Genomic DNA, 14,307 nt, shown 5'->3' on the forward strand with positions numbered 1-14,307 from the left:
GATCTGGGGGCACATTATGACACTTTTACTTATTTTACACCTAATTCTGCACGTCGTCCCATTGAATGACTTCATTAAATAAATAATTTGAGTCTGAGAAGCTAGCCTGTAATTTGCCGTTTAGTAGATGTGGACTAACAAGGGTTATGGGCTATTTACTGCATTCCCTGGTATTCTACTTCAAGTCTGTCTATGTAGGAGAGAGTGTATTTCAGCACACTTAGGATCAGATTTTACTTGCGCTGAATTATGTCACTTTGTTTTGTTCACCTGACATCAGTTTACAGTAAGTGAGAAGTTAGATTGGAATATTTTTTTCCATTGAGATAATCTGTTAATAGAGTGGGAGGATATTCTAAATCTAGCTTTGTTTATTTCGTGCTTAACAGCCTGAATCAAACAATTGAGATTGCTCTTCACCAAAGATAATATTGTGTGTTCTGTAAAATGGAATGTAAATATACTCTAGCACTGGGAATAATGGTTTTGCTCCTCTTTTCTGCAGCAATATGAGAACTGGCGACCAAACCAGCCAGACAGCTTCTTTTCTGCTGGAGAAGACTGTGTTGTTATAATATGGCATGAGAATGGGCAGTGGAATGATGTACCATGCAATTATCACCTTACCTATACCTGCAAGAAAGGAACAGGTACAGACTTTCCAGTAACAATAGCATAATTCTCTGAATTCCAGTTTTATAAAGTTAAAATGACCAATTCTAGCTGATTTCTGGTGACCAGTACAGTGAGCCCTCAACTGAGTTAGCCTCACAAAGTCATCCTTCATCTGTTTCCACATATTACATCTCTACCTAATCTGTTCTTGAGTCAGGCACAAGAGTGTACACAGTTGAAACTCTTGGTTAAAACCAGGCAAATTTCTTCTTAGGTACAGATCTCAGCAAAAGAGGCATTCATGTACCTGGCAGGCCCGCTTTGCTTGCATACCATTAAAATATTACCAACTCTTCTTTCCTGGGACGGCATCACTGTAAAGTATGTGGGCAGCAGAACATTGGTAGGCAGTCAGGGCAGGCAGCTGACCACTGGTATGTGGTTAGCTTTTCAGCTCCCGTTGAGCATACTTTTCACCCATCAAGTAATGCTGACCTTTGTCTTCCTCTTTTCCAAAACCATCTAGTTTAATGGCACGGCTGGAATCTGAAAAGCACTCTGGTTTGTACACTGTTAGAGCTGATACTTACAGGAAACCTCACTGTTACCAGGAGCTGTACAGCAATACTTTAGGAATTGCCTCTGCCTTTTCAGACTAGGAAAGTAAAGAAGCAGCCAAAATCTTGTGTGTGCTCCTTTGTTCCCAATTACCATTTACAACTTTTTGTTAACATGTTGTCTGGGCCTTGACAGATCCATCAGTTTTAAGTGCTTTTAAATAGTCTATTGTTGAGGAAGACATAAGAAGTATTGAAAATGAGACTTTTTTCTTAAATGCCTGTAATAATGTCACTGGTTTTCAGGTTTTGCAGCTTTCCAGTGAAAATCACTTCTTTGTGTGAGTATGCCAACCATTTTGGCTCAAATTTATGTCAGAAATTTAAATGAAAAAGGCAATACTAACCATACTGTCTGCTGTTTTCCAATTTTTATCATTACTGTATTTGGTCTACAAGACTGGAGAACTACAGAAAAGACTGATCTCCCTGTCCTTATTTGGATGTCTCTTGGGAGTCTAACTGAGTTCTCTTGACATCTTCCCTTAGCCAGGGTTTAGAGGTCATATTCAGAAGAGCATTTACAAACTGATGTTTTGGGTTATGTTCTCTCTTCCTTTCAGTTGCTTGTGGTCAGCCTCCTGTTGTGGAAAACGCAAAGACCTTTGGGAAGATGAAACCTCGTTATGAGATCAACTCCCTTATTAGATATCACTGCAAAGATGGTTTCATCCAGCGCCATATTCCAACTATCCGGTGTCAAGGGAATGGAAGATGGGATATGCCTAAAATTACTTGCATGAATCGTGAGTTCTTTGAAAACAAACCAGTGCTGGATCAGAAATGATAGACTAATTTAAGATTAATAAGTAATGAACATCTATTTTAAGAGAAGTGCAAATCTGGTATGACAGATTATGACAGCAATACTGCTCACTCTATCTGTAGGAAAATACATCAGGCCTCCAAAACTAATGAAAATGTTCCTCTTCTGTTTTTACAGAAGCCACTAAGATTCTTTTAAAGTAAACGACAACGCTTTTACAAAGCCCCTGAAATCAACAGGTTCCTAATAACACTAACAATTCTTTCTGCAACTGTGGTCTAACTGTGTGTAACAGATGCTTCTCCTGTCTGTAACATGGTCATAGTACCAGTTAATCATTTGTTAACCCTCTAATTAATCAAGAATAAATGGAACTGTAATGTGAAGTGTAGCCAGCCCATTCGTAGTTAAATAATTTTAAATTAATTTCCCTTTTTTCATCCTTCTCATTGCAGCGTCCACATACCAAAGGACTTACTCTAAGAAATACTACTATAAACATTCTTCATCAGGAAAGGGATCATCGTTAAATTCATCAAAGCACTATCATCGCTGGATCAGGACGTGGCAGGACTCAAGGCGCTGAGAGCTAAATGGTGAATGGGGATTTCCACCATTTCAGCCAAAGTCATAACTTTCTGTGCCTTTTCTATCACTTATAGGAGTATTATCAAATTGTTTTGAAACTATGGACTGCGGTATTCACAATGCATCTTGCAAAAATATGGTGTTTATCAGAAAATTTAAAAAAAAAAAAAAGGAGAAGTGCTTATGGGGATAAAAGGAAACCATTTCCAGCCTATAAAGATTGTTAGTTTTCTATATGCCATCGGTGTGGACCATTTTATGATATATACCAGCCTTCTGCAATATTTAAACAGCTCAATTTTAGCACCAATGAAAATGTAAATAAGATGATTTTAGTGTTGTTTAATTGTGTGTTGTTTTTAAAATCCTGTATATAAAATGAAAAGTCACACTAATTTCAGGCATATTTATGGTTAGAATGGCCTCAGAGGTCTTCAGTCATTTATGACGTTGTTTTTATGTTGTTTACCTAGGCTGGAAATGGTTGAAATAACTTCACTGACTGAAATTTGCTATTATCAGGTGAAGATAAACACACAAGTTACATGAGGTTTTGTTTTTTTTTTTAATGGGAACTGTGCCAATTCCCATCCAAGGTACAGTTTGTGTCCATGTGATGCAAAGTTTAGACAGAGCACATAAAAGTGGCATGAAGCATGAACTAGGGACTGCAATATGGAACTTTTTTTCTGCTCTCCATTCCAGCTTCACCATTCATGAGAAAGGACTGCATGGAGAAGTTGTGTATGACAAGGAGGGCCTGTAAAAATCCAAGTGCTAATACATTAACTTTATCAACCAGGGCCACTTTTTTGGAAAGAAAGAAAAAGAAAAAAAAAAAAAAAATTACTTTCACAACATTAACCACAAGGTCTATATTACAGGTCTCTGCATTCTAAAATGGAGATAGACCTGGTGTTTGGGGGATTTTTTTTGTAAAAAACAAACAAAAATCAAAAAAGTAAATAATTTTGTATATATAACCATTTTTTAATCTTTTTATAAAGTAATGAATGTTTGTGTATGAATGCTGCAGCTGTGAAGCGTACATAAATAAATGAAGTAAGCCATACTGATTTAATTTATTGGATGTTATTTTACCCATGCAAAGAAGATTGAAAGAGCTCGCCAGTGCAGTATTAGCCCCTGAGCTCCACTTTTGGAACCATCTTTCAGTTCAACTGCTATTTCCCTGGAGAACAAAATTCCTGCTAAACAGGATCATTTGTTTGCGGTTAGATGGGTGAGAACCGTGTGACTTACAGAAGAATCAGAATCTTGGCTTTCTAGAAAGAAGTGTGTGCACAAAGAGATTATAGGTTGTAGTTGGTGCCGTGTGTACGTAGGAGTTTTCTATTATGATTTCTTACCCTGGTCAGCTCGATGACTGACCTGGATGTGTACAGTAAGTGTAGAAGGTAACGTTTGAAACGACCTCTCCACAGAAAGGACTGTTATTTCTGCAAAGTGCCTTGCACACCTTTGGGCACAGGACAAAAAAAACCCAAACAACAAAACAAAAGTGAAAATAAAGAACAGTAAGTTCCCTATAACATACCTTTTAAAATAACATTACAAATACAAACACAGACGGGAGGTTTACGCCTTTGTGTTAGTGTGGGGATATGATGCAAAAAGTTGAAAGGGAAAGGAAAAGAATTGAAACCCAGCCAACATGTAAGAGTTTGTACTAGGCAGAGCTGCCCATGGAGTGACCTTGCCATAGCTCATTGGGAACAGTAATTACGGTTCCAGAGAACATCTCTTAAGAAATTGCAGCGACTGCTCCATCGAGCGTACCCAATCTTTGTGTGTCCAACGTGGCAGTGCGTCACTGTGTTGGCCGGTTCATTCCCCACCCCTCGCCCCCAAACAATGCACATAATACTTTTCTCTATTTATATTATTATCTTGTATAGTGTATAATGTGAATGTCTGGTTTTTTGTGAATGAAAGTCTAAAATCTTTGTAACTTTTATATCTGCTTCTGTTTCACCAAAGAAACAAGGTTTTGCTATACTGTGACTTGTCTTGTTATTGCATGTCTTCCTGTTTAAATCTATGCAATGTGATTTTTTTCATATGAATACAATTAGACTGTCAGGTACTTCACAATTATCATGGGCTTAATCAAGTGCCCACTGGAGTCAGAGAGTCAGCTGGCTGAACTTTAGTAGGTGCTGGATTTGACTTTATATGAGCAGCTCTAGGGGATATTTTAAGATATACATTGTATGTTTTGAAGTCGATTATTGCTTGTATAAGTCAAGGCTCTGTTCATAAATATACAGTATTCTACACATCACTTCCTTGTACCAGAAACATACAGAACAGAAAATATATTTTAACACTTTGCAAACTTTCTCACCATATGTATAAAAAACCCTGCATAGATTTGTTGTTTTCTTGTCTACTTGTTGGATTTAAACAATGTTGTAAGGCATTCAGATAACATTGTGATTGTAGTTTTAAATAGGTTAGATACAGTGCTTATATTGATTTTTTTCACCTCCTTCTATTACGCATAATAAAATAGGACTGACAACATTCCTTATTAAAAAAAAAAAAACAAAACCAAAAAAAACCTGTTACCCATGCTTGTTTATTTAGACAGAGAATGGAATGTTATTCAGCTCTGGAGACTTTTTCTAATACTGATCTAACTCCCAAATATTCCAATAACAACCCCCCGCAAAATGCACCCACTCATATCACAAAGTTAGGTCTGCTGTGAAGCCAGGGCGTGTGCCGTGATTCCTTTACGTGGAGCATCTCTGAAGTCCAGTATGTGGAAGTGTGTTGGGATTGGAGTAGAGGGATAGAAGAAAAAACTACAGATTTAAATACAGATTTTCTGAGTCTTTCTTAGCTCTGCTTTCCTGCCTTTCAAGTTAAACCAGAATTCTTTTTAACTTATTTTTCAACGTTACCCTGTATCTGCTGCAGAGATAGAAGTGTCCACTCTAAATTGTGTTTTACAAGTACAGGAAAGACAAATATCAGAGTAGTATTCCTGTAGTAATCTTCCCCTGTTGCATAAGTATTAAACTTTTTGTCTCTACTAACACACTGTCTGCCATTTAAAAGGATACAGAAACACCTGTAGACTAGGAGGTGGAAAGGTTAGGAGAGGATGGGGCATTGATGACTAAAGTCATTAGCTTACAGGAGCTCAGAGGTGCACTGCACAACTTGGGTTGCCAGCAGCACATGGAGTATCTGGTTCGACCAAGGCTCAGGCTGCAGGTTTGTGCACAGAGCTCAAAATGCCACATGAGAGCAATTGCATTTTCTGTGCCCATGAAAATCGCTGCAGAGTAGCTATTATTGTTCTGAACATCTTCCTGTCCCTTCAGATATTGACAGTATTTGACTTCCCAGCATGAACCTCAGACCACAGGGTTCACCTCCTGCAGAGGTTAACACCACACAGGATAGAAATAAGCCAGGCCATCTATTTTGGTTGAGCTTCTCAAATAGCAAGAGAAGGCGCTGGTTAGTGGAAAGATTGCTGTATTCCAGCTACGCCCTAAAAGATGCACAACTTCTTGAAGCTAGGGAGGAAGAGACAGCTCCCTGATGGCAGATCTCCTTGAGGGACACTGGTTTCTATGGGATCTTTTGCCTGAGATGTCACTGCAAGTAGCGACTCATCAGAGACTAGGGTTGGACGAACCATGTAGGAGAAAACACAAGTCCCTGGAAGTGCAACAGGTGGGCCAGCAAGATACAAATGGGCTGGCAAGGGGCTGCTAGTGGAAAGGATAGTCTGCAAAGAGAGCTTTGCAGTCAGAAATTGCTTTGCCAGGGCAATGGCTGGAGGAACATTGTCTGAGGTTCAACCTATGGGTATGCTTAAGGCCTATGTCTGTAATACTTTTTTAAGTGAAAAGTCTTCATTTCTGTAGGCAACATCTTTGCTCTGAGCATATGCAGAAGCCAGCACACGCAAGCAGAGGCATTCCCTTGGCGATGGGAGGCTGAAACTGCAACAGCTGGTGCAAGTTTGAGCTGTAAAAATCTCAGCAGCACAGCAGCCTGGGGTGATTGAGGAGGAAGTAGAGCAAGAGGAGCAGCAGCAGCCGCAGCCACCAATGTAAATGCTGTTAACTAACTTCTGAAAAACCTGGATCCTGCTAAGAGCATGACTGGTGGATGTAATTAAATCCTCAGTGAAGCTCTGCGCCTCCAGTAAGTTTGGGTTTTGTTTTTTTTTCCTTTTTTCCCACATTGCAAATGCTGACTTTTTGCATTTGGAAGAGCTGTTTTTGTCTGCTAAGAAGTCTTGCTGCTGTTGTGTCTCAAAAAAACCCCCAGACAGTTTCTTCTCAGCATGAGCAGGGCTGCTGAAGGAGCAGTGGCTGCAAAGATGCCTCCTAGGGTTTTTAGGCAGATCTGTGAACTTCAATGGCGTTTGTAGGCAGAGGGGTATGAATTGCTCCTGGTGTGAACCAGAGCTATTTCTTACTCCAGATAGTAGGGAAAAAGGGTGGTCGTGTTCTTTGCACAATTAAAAGGCTTGCAATATGCCCTCCTGTCCCCCAGAGGTAGAAGATGACTCAAGCTGTCTGTAGACTTCAGCTGTCCAGGTAGAAAATTGCTCCTTCACCAGGAAATATTTAAGGTGTTGCATACCAACAGCGACTGGAAAAATCTCTGGCTTCAGTGCAACTGTGTTAATGCACAAAGGCAAATGAATTCTTTTTCAGAGAAAACATGCAGCTTGTATTATTGATTGTAAGCAGTAATGTGCATAGGACTCTACGAGCGCACTGTTTTTCCTGGCAAACGATGAAAGGGATACAAACGATGTTTGGACAAAGCACAGACAAAAGCTGCAAAGTTGTTAGCATGGTGAAGCCAAGAAGTATAGTCATTGTAAGGATGAAATATCGTCCAGAAAAAGGTGTATCATTTGAACGCTCCAGCAGTAGACCTGGAAGGAAACTTAAGAGCCTGTAAAGTGCAATTTGATGGCAAATTTTGTTTTTCACAGCAAATAAATATTTTCAAGTGGGGAAGCCATCAGCTGTCATTGCTATAGAGGCTAAGTTACTGTGTAAATGCAGATAAAAAAGAGAAATGGGACCTTGAGGTGTATTAGTGAGGTATTTATTGCAAGGGTGGGAATGGGTTCATGATACTACCAAAATGCCTCCAGATTTCCAGCTGCCAATAGCCCGGAGAAATGAATTCAAGCTGGAAATGGTCCAGCAGCCTGCTTCTGGGATGGTCAGAAGAATGGAGAAGCTAAAAGGAAGGCAAACACTAATGGTGGTCCTGCACAGATGCAGCAGTCTTAAGGAGCAATTACATGGCTTCTGGTTTTAATCTCTAGAAGCTGCATCGTGTAGTGGTGAGAAGTCCCGTGACAGTAAAAGTCCTTCTTACTTTAAGATAGGAGGTAATCAGTTTAGGAAAGGGAATAAATGGTGTGGTTGTCTTCGGTAGCAGAAGAATGGCAGGAATTTTAGTCCTGTGTTTCTTACACTACAGCGTTCGGGGTAATAATTACACATAATGTTCTTACATGGTAGGGAAAAAGGGAACGCAGAGCCTTGGCAGAGGTAATTCACAAAGATCTGCATCAGACCCAGGCAATGAATCTGTATTTAGTAAAGGTACTGTTCCTTCACAGGTTTAAAACAAAAAAAAACCCCAACCCCCCCCCCCCAAAACACCCTAACTTTTCTAAGCAGGTGATGGAAGTTTTGATTCCAAAGGCAGCAGGATCCCAGGCTGCTCTCTTCAGGGCTAAAACAAACCTTGGGCTTACCCATGTACCACATCTTTGTCAATATATATATATTTTTAATAAGCTTAGGAAAGCGGGGGGGGGGGGGGGGGGAAGCAGCAGATGTTGCTGACGGTGCTATTTGCTTGCTGAATGAAGGATCCCTTTGACTGTGAAAGCCATACCTGTTCTTCCACTGCAGCTTGCTCATCTTAAACCATGGCAGCTTCTAGATATGCTCAAATCCTGACTGGGGACAGTGTATGGCAGGGTAACTGGGCCGGTGACCGCTCCCAGTTCACTTTCCATCTCGACCTCTCGGTGAGGGAGGAGGCAGCCCCCAGCTTCACGTGGCTGCAGAGGTGATGCCGTACCTCCTTTGCCTGCAGCGTGAGGCGGCTGAGAGGTTCAACTGCCAGGCTGGAGCTAATGCCCCGTGTCTCCCAAAAGGGCATTTCAACGGGAGCGTGTGCTCTGTTAACAAAATCCGTGGACTTTGGTGTATTTCGAACCATGCTGTGGCCAGGCTGGTACTTGCAGCTTGAGAATGGCTGATGGTACAGGGCTCAAATGTCAGCTATTCCCCTTTGCTTTTGGGGAAAATAAAGATGCTTTCCTCTCAGTAGGCTGAACAGGTCACGCTGATTTTTCTCATGCTTTCAGGCTATAAAGAGAATCCTAAACCCAGTACAGAGTCATTGATCATGGTACCAAATCAATTACACCCCACTGAGTCTTGCAGAAACCATCTCCATTAGGTATCTCCGTAAGAGGATCTGCAGTGTGTTGGAGCAAAGGTCTGTCTGGTTGCACTGTGCCATCACTGACAGAGACCAGTGGAAGATGCTGTAAGGAAAAAGACATGATTGGAAAAAGTGATGTTTTGATCCCTTCTCCCCTGTGTCCTTCCCATGCCAGCAGCCTGGCTCCCTCCCCATGGGCGTGCTTTCCAGACTGACATTTTCAAAGGCAGAATAAGAAGGACGAAAATCATCAGAAAATAATACTGTTATAAAAGGGAATTGTGATGTCAGAGATAAAAATGCAGGAAGAATGGTGGGAGGAAAAGTACGTGGGTATTGATTTGAAAATGGAAAATCAATCCATGTTAACTTTGTATTAGGGAGGAATTTGAATTTATACCAATGAATTTATACCAACCAGACAGTGATATCCCCAGTAAGGGCACATCAGTATAATAGCTACATATAATATAAAACATATGCTATTGTAGTTTTTGATAAACTGGCCTAAATGTGTGTGCTCTTTGTTTGGTAGTAGTTCTTGTTTGCACTCTATGGTTACAGGTGTTTTTTTTTAAAAAGATACTTCAGTCCTTCGGGACTTTAAGACAGACCTTTTAGCCTGTGTTTGCACATGTGGGCTACACTTTCAGTCACTCGCCAGTCCTTGAAAATTGTTAGAAACAGCTGTTTGTACTTGTAAAGCCAAACATTTGAGTTTAAAATGACAGGCAATGTGGACACAGAGATTTTTTGACGTTGCCTGAAGTGACATTAACATACTGCTGAAGTGAAATGACTTCTAAAGATAAGAGAAGAGCTTAGGACATAGAGCATCACTTACTGTCACTCTTGAGTGGAAAATTCTTCCTTGAAGAAGAGATTCCAAATGTGAAAGTTAAGGAAAAACTTGGGGTTTAGTCTACAAAAGTCTTTTGAGCTTTACAGTATACTGGATACTAGCTAACACGGAATTACAGAGAGAAGTGAGTTTACCTTTACCTTTTAGGACATAGTTGTATGGTTGTTTGTAGTGAATCTTCATTTTTCAGGGGTAAAAAATGAGATATGTGTATTTTGATTGACTCAATATAGTGAGTCCAAGGCATCATTAGAGCATGAGGGCTAACCTTAGAGGAAAAAAATATTAGCCAAAGGAGAGATGAATAAAATTACAGAAATCCAACCCTTTTTCTCTTGCGCTGCCCCAGCTGACTCCAAGCACAACTTTGATCTTAAAAAGGCCATGGGGATTGCTCCGGGCTGCTGAGGATGGCTCTGGGGCTGCTGTGTTTGCAGCTGTTGAGCAGCTGAGGTGTGCTCCAAGCCCCTGGAGCAGCAGGAGGGCAGTGCCAGCTTGGGATAGCAGGGGAGTGTCGTAAGAGGGAGAAAGCAGGATAACGGAGGCTGGTGTCACTGAGCCAGTGCAGGAGCAAACCGCCTGCCTGGACGAGCCCCATCCCATGGAGAAAAGTCTGGGGAGCCCAAGAGAGCTGTCACCTTGTGCTGGCAGGCATCAGACCTCGAACCTTCCCTGATGTGATGTGACTTGTGGTTTTGGCTGTATGAAGGAGCTGGGACATTCCCATCAGGCTAACACAATTCTAAAATGGCCAAGGTAATGCATTTGTAACCACTGTTAAATTTGCGGCAAATGATAATACACATGGTCCAACAAATCGTCAGGCTACTAGGACAGTTTCAGTTCATTTCTTGGGGAAAAAGACTCCTTTCTGTTAAATCATTGTGGCTTTTCAAAAGTGTGTGCAGATCAAAACTATCGTCCCTATATGTAGCAAAGTCAGCTACTCTGCTGCATTCATGGCTTGTCATTCCCTCGAGGTTCTGTCTCCTCCAAAGCATCCTCTGCTGTTGCTAAGCTTCACTTTACTTCTATGAAGTTCACAGATCTTGCTCTTCCTGTGCAAAGAAATAATATTGCACTTTCAAAATAATTCTCTCAACCTCTATAGTAATAATCTACCAAAGTTAACACACTGTTTTATTTTCCTTTGTTTATCTTACTTTCTTACAAGAGTCCAGTGTTGTCTGTACCTGGAAATCCAGGACTGCCTCTTGATGTCTTCTGTGACCTCCTCATGGCAGAGACACCTCTTTGGATCTTGGCCCATATATATTCTGTGTGATATCCAGAGTGTAAATGCCTCTGGCTGATCTCACATCCTGTAAATAACCGTTTTTGGATGTAAATTTTCAACTTGTGCTCCACAGATGGTGAGCAAAGATCGCAAAAAGGAAACAAGTAAATTCTGTGTAGTACAAAACACTCTTCCTTTCTTATCTCTGCCATATCACTATTTATATAACAAATAGTCTTAGCATTTAACTGCTCCAATGTCCGTCCTTTTTATAATAGAATTTTTTGAGACCTGTGTGTCTTCAGATATGACAATGGTAATATCCTCCCCTGACCCTCCATAGTCGAGCATTTAAAAAAAAAAAAAAGTTTTCAACATACATCAACAATTCATTAATTAATGCTCTCCAGCTTTCATAAATTAATAAATGCTGGCGGATTTTTTTTGAAATTATGTATTGCCTATCATAGCAAGTGTCGCTCCTGGAGTATGGAGAAAGTGCAAATATTTAGTAGCCTTAATCTCACTTTATTAGAGTGTGAATCTGTGTGAAATAGTTACCTCACATGTTTTAAGGACAGATTCAGTCAAGAGTAAATGGGATGTTACATTCTCAAAACTGGAGTAATCAAGTTCACCTTTCATCAGTGTTGCCTTACTCCAACCACAGACTCTTCAGACAGAAGTTGTACCATGACCACTTTTGTGATACAAGGTGTAGGTAATGGTTAACTGAAAAATTTAGCAGCTATTTCCCCGTATTTCATGTGTTCACCTAACCATTTCTGTGTTTCTGTGCAAGCTGAGTGCAGGAGAACTCAGCAAGGATTCCCAGAAAGAAGTGCGAAGGTACTAGATTGTTAGCAGAGTTGTCCAGTATTTGTTCTCAGATATCCTAAATCATCCATGATGTGAAGCTCAAGGATAACATAAAGGTACAGAGATGTGCCAAAGGACCTATGCAAAATCATTGCTGGAAGTATCATAGAAAGCAGGACAGAGGAGGAATCCTTTGCTGTGATTTACCGTAATCTGGTTTTGTGGAGGTAAATAAACCCATCTGAAAGTTGGGCCAGAATGTGTATGAATAAACTGGGATTTAATTGTACAGCTGAGGGGAAAAAGGGATCTTCCCAAATCAAGTGACCAATACCCACATGAATTTGGATCTGAAATATCCAGTTTCTTAACAACTCTTATTTGTTTTATGGCAAGTATGGTTCGAGTCTGACCTACCTGCACAGCTTGCTGGATGGGTACTTCTAGTTAGCGAAAGATTTGGGGTCACTTTTGGGAGCTATTCCTATGCTTATTAGTCTTGGAGCACAATATAACCAATGCAAACCTCTACATCTCTATTCCGCCCAACCCAGTATTGACATTTTGTGGTGAGGGCAACTAGAGGTGGCAGGAGGTTTACTACCCTTCATGGGGGCGGGGGCAGTGGCAAGTCGCATCTGCCAGGCAGAGAGGCAGCTTGCGCCCTTCCACGGGTACCAATGTGCTCCAAAACCAGCCCTGTCTGAAGTGAGATGCCGTATTTGCTTGGGATCTCTCACTCTGAAGTGAGCAGGGATAGTTGTACCCGCTGCTGAAAATGCCTTTTGGGACCCCTCACTTGCAGTCAGGAGGTTATGGGGCAAAATGTTTGCCCCCACCATGTAAATTAAGTAAGGACTGATTGTACAAGCTAACATGGTACGTGGAAATGCAAGCACAAGGAGGCATTTCATTCAGCCTTTCCTTAACAATGGGGAAAGCATAAATTTTCGCACAAACACTACAAAAATATATATATGTATATATATATTGCATGCCTGGATAAGGAAGAAGAGCAAGAGACTAGAGTAAGATTATGAAAAAAATCGTTGTCTGGGGATAAGTTTTGGTGGATGTTAGTAAGTCTCCTTCCAAGATCAGCCTCTCCACATCCAAGAATGAGATAAGCTCCAAGAAGTATTGGACTACATGGTTTTTATTAAAGTTTATGACTTCTTCAACTTCACTCATGCACAAAAATTAAACCCATATAGTTATGCCCCAGGGCAAAACATCTCTGGATGAAATAGCCAGCAGGATGACAATAACAGAATGGAAATCTTTGCATTTTAAGGGACTGTATCTCTCTCTTTTTTACCCTTCCTGAAGCAGACACATAGCTGCCTAACTTCTGTGATACAGTCAGTCAGGACTTGGAGGTGAACAAACTTTATTTGCTTCCCTGTATTATTAATTTAAAAGTAAAATTACTTACTTAGAATTCAAAAGTGGGGGGAAAAGGCTTAAAAAGTCAGGAAAAAAGAAAAGGGAAAAAGAGTCGGATATTTTTTCCCAAAATCTCAGGAGAAAAACGGCCTGAACAGAGGAGGTATTCGATACCATTAGGGAGAATTCATCACCTTAAAGATTGTTCTTGTTCATGATGGATTCCCTAGGGGCTCAGAGACTTTTTTTACTGGGAACTAATCAAGGAGGGGTCAAATCTTCAGATGCCTTGCAAATCTACAGCATACGTTTTTGGTCAGTGAGAATTAATACTGCTGTTCAGCTATTCAAAGGATTGCTTTGGGTAGCTACAATGTCACTTTTATATCATCACCAGATTTATATAATCTGTTCTGACATGGACCAGAGTCAGGAAGGACAAAATACGATAGCTTAAAAAAATGAGTGTACTAATTGCTAATCATATCTACAGTGTACGAGCAATGCCAACAAGTCATATTTTTTTATAGCAGCATCCTGCTTCAAGATGCTGCATGGAAATACCTGCATCCAAGGATCATGAAGAAATGCACAAACATGAAGAGCTTGGTCTTACAAGATTTTAGCACCTCCTCATACTCGTTCTTCAAGATCTGGACCTGTGCAAACTAATTTTCAATACTAAATGGTTCAGTGCACCTGGGATTTGAGGCTTTGCTCCAATATTTATTAATGTAATAAGTATCTTATTGTGCAGTGTGATTAACATTATGCCCAGAGGCAATGTTTACCAATATAAAGCCAAAGACAACTAAATAAATAAATGGTGAAATGTTCATGTTTTATTTCATTGTGTGTTCAGGAGCAAGTTCAAAATGGCTGGGTTAAAGGGGGGAGCTGTAAAACATGACTGTCTGCAATATCAAACATTCAGACAGAA

At 40.5% G+C, this 14,307-nt stretch overlaps 1 protein-coding gene across 4 annotated transcripts in view; it reads left to right on the forward strand.

Annotated features, from left to right (window-relative positions):
- VCAN (versican) overlaps window positions 1-3,658 on the forward strand; it is a 113,329-nt gene extending 109,671 nt beyond the window's left edge. For all 4 annotated transcript variants that reach the window (XM_076361914.1, XM_076361917.1, XM_076361916.1 and 1 more), the window contains exons 13-15: window positions 506-650; window positions 1,796-1,978; window positions 2,454-3,658. In XM_076361914.1, coding sequence (XP_076218029.1) covers window positions 506-650; window positions 1,796-1,978; window positions 2,454-2,584 — 459 coding nt within the window. In that variant the 3' untranslated portion in view covers window positions 2,585-3,658. The remainder of the gene's footprint in view (window positions 1-505; window positions 651-1,795; window positions 1,979-2,453) is intronic.
- The last annotated feature ends 10,649 nt before the right edge of the window (window positions 3,659-14,307 follow it).

Source organism: Aptenodytes patagonicus, chromosome Z (genome assembly GCF_965638725.1).
Source record: "Aptenodytes patagonicus chromosome Z, bAptPat1.pri.cur, whole genome shotgun sequence".
Classification (NCBI taxonomy): domain Eukaryota; kingdom Metazoa; phylum Chordata; class Aves; order Sphenisciformes; family Spheniscidae; genus Aptenodytes; species Aptenodytes patagonicus.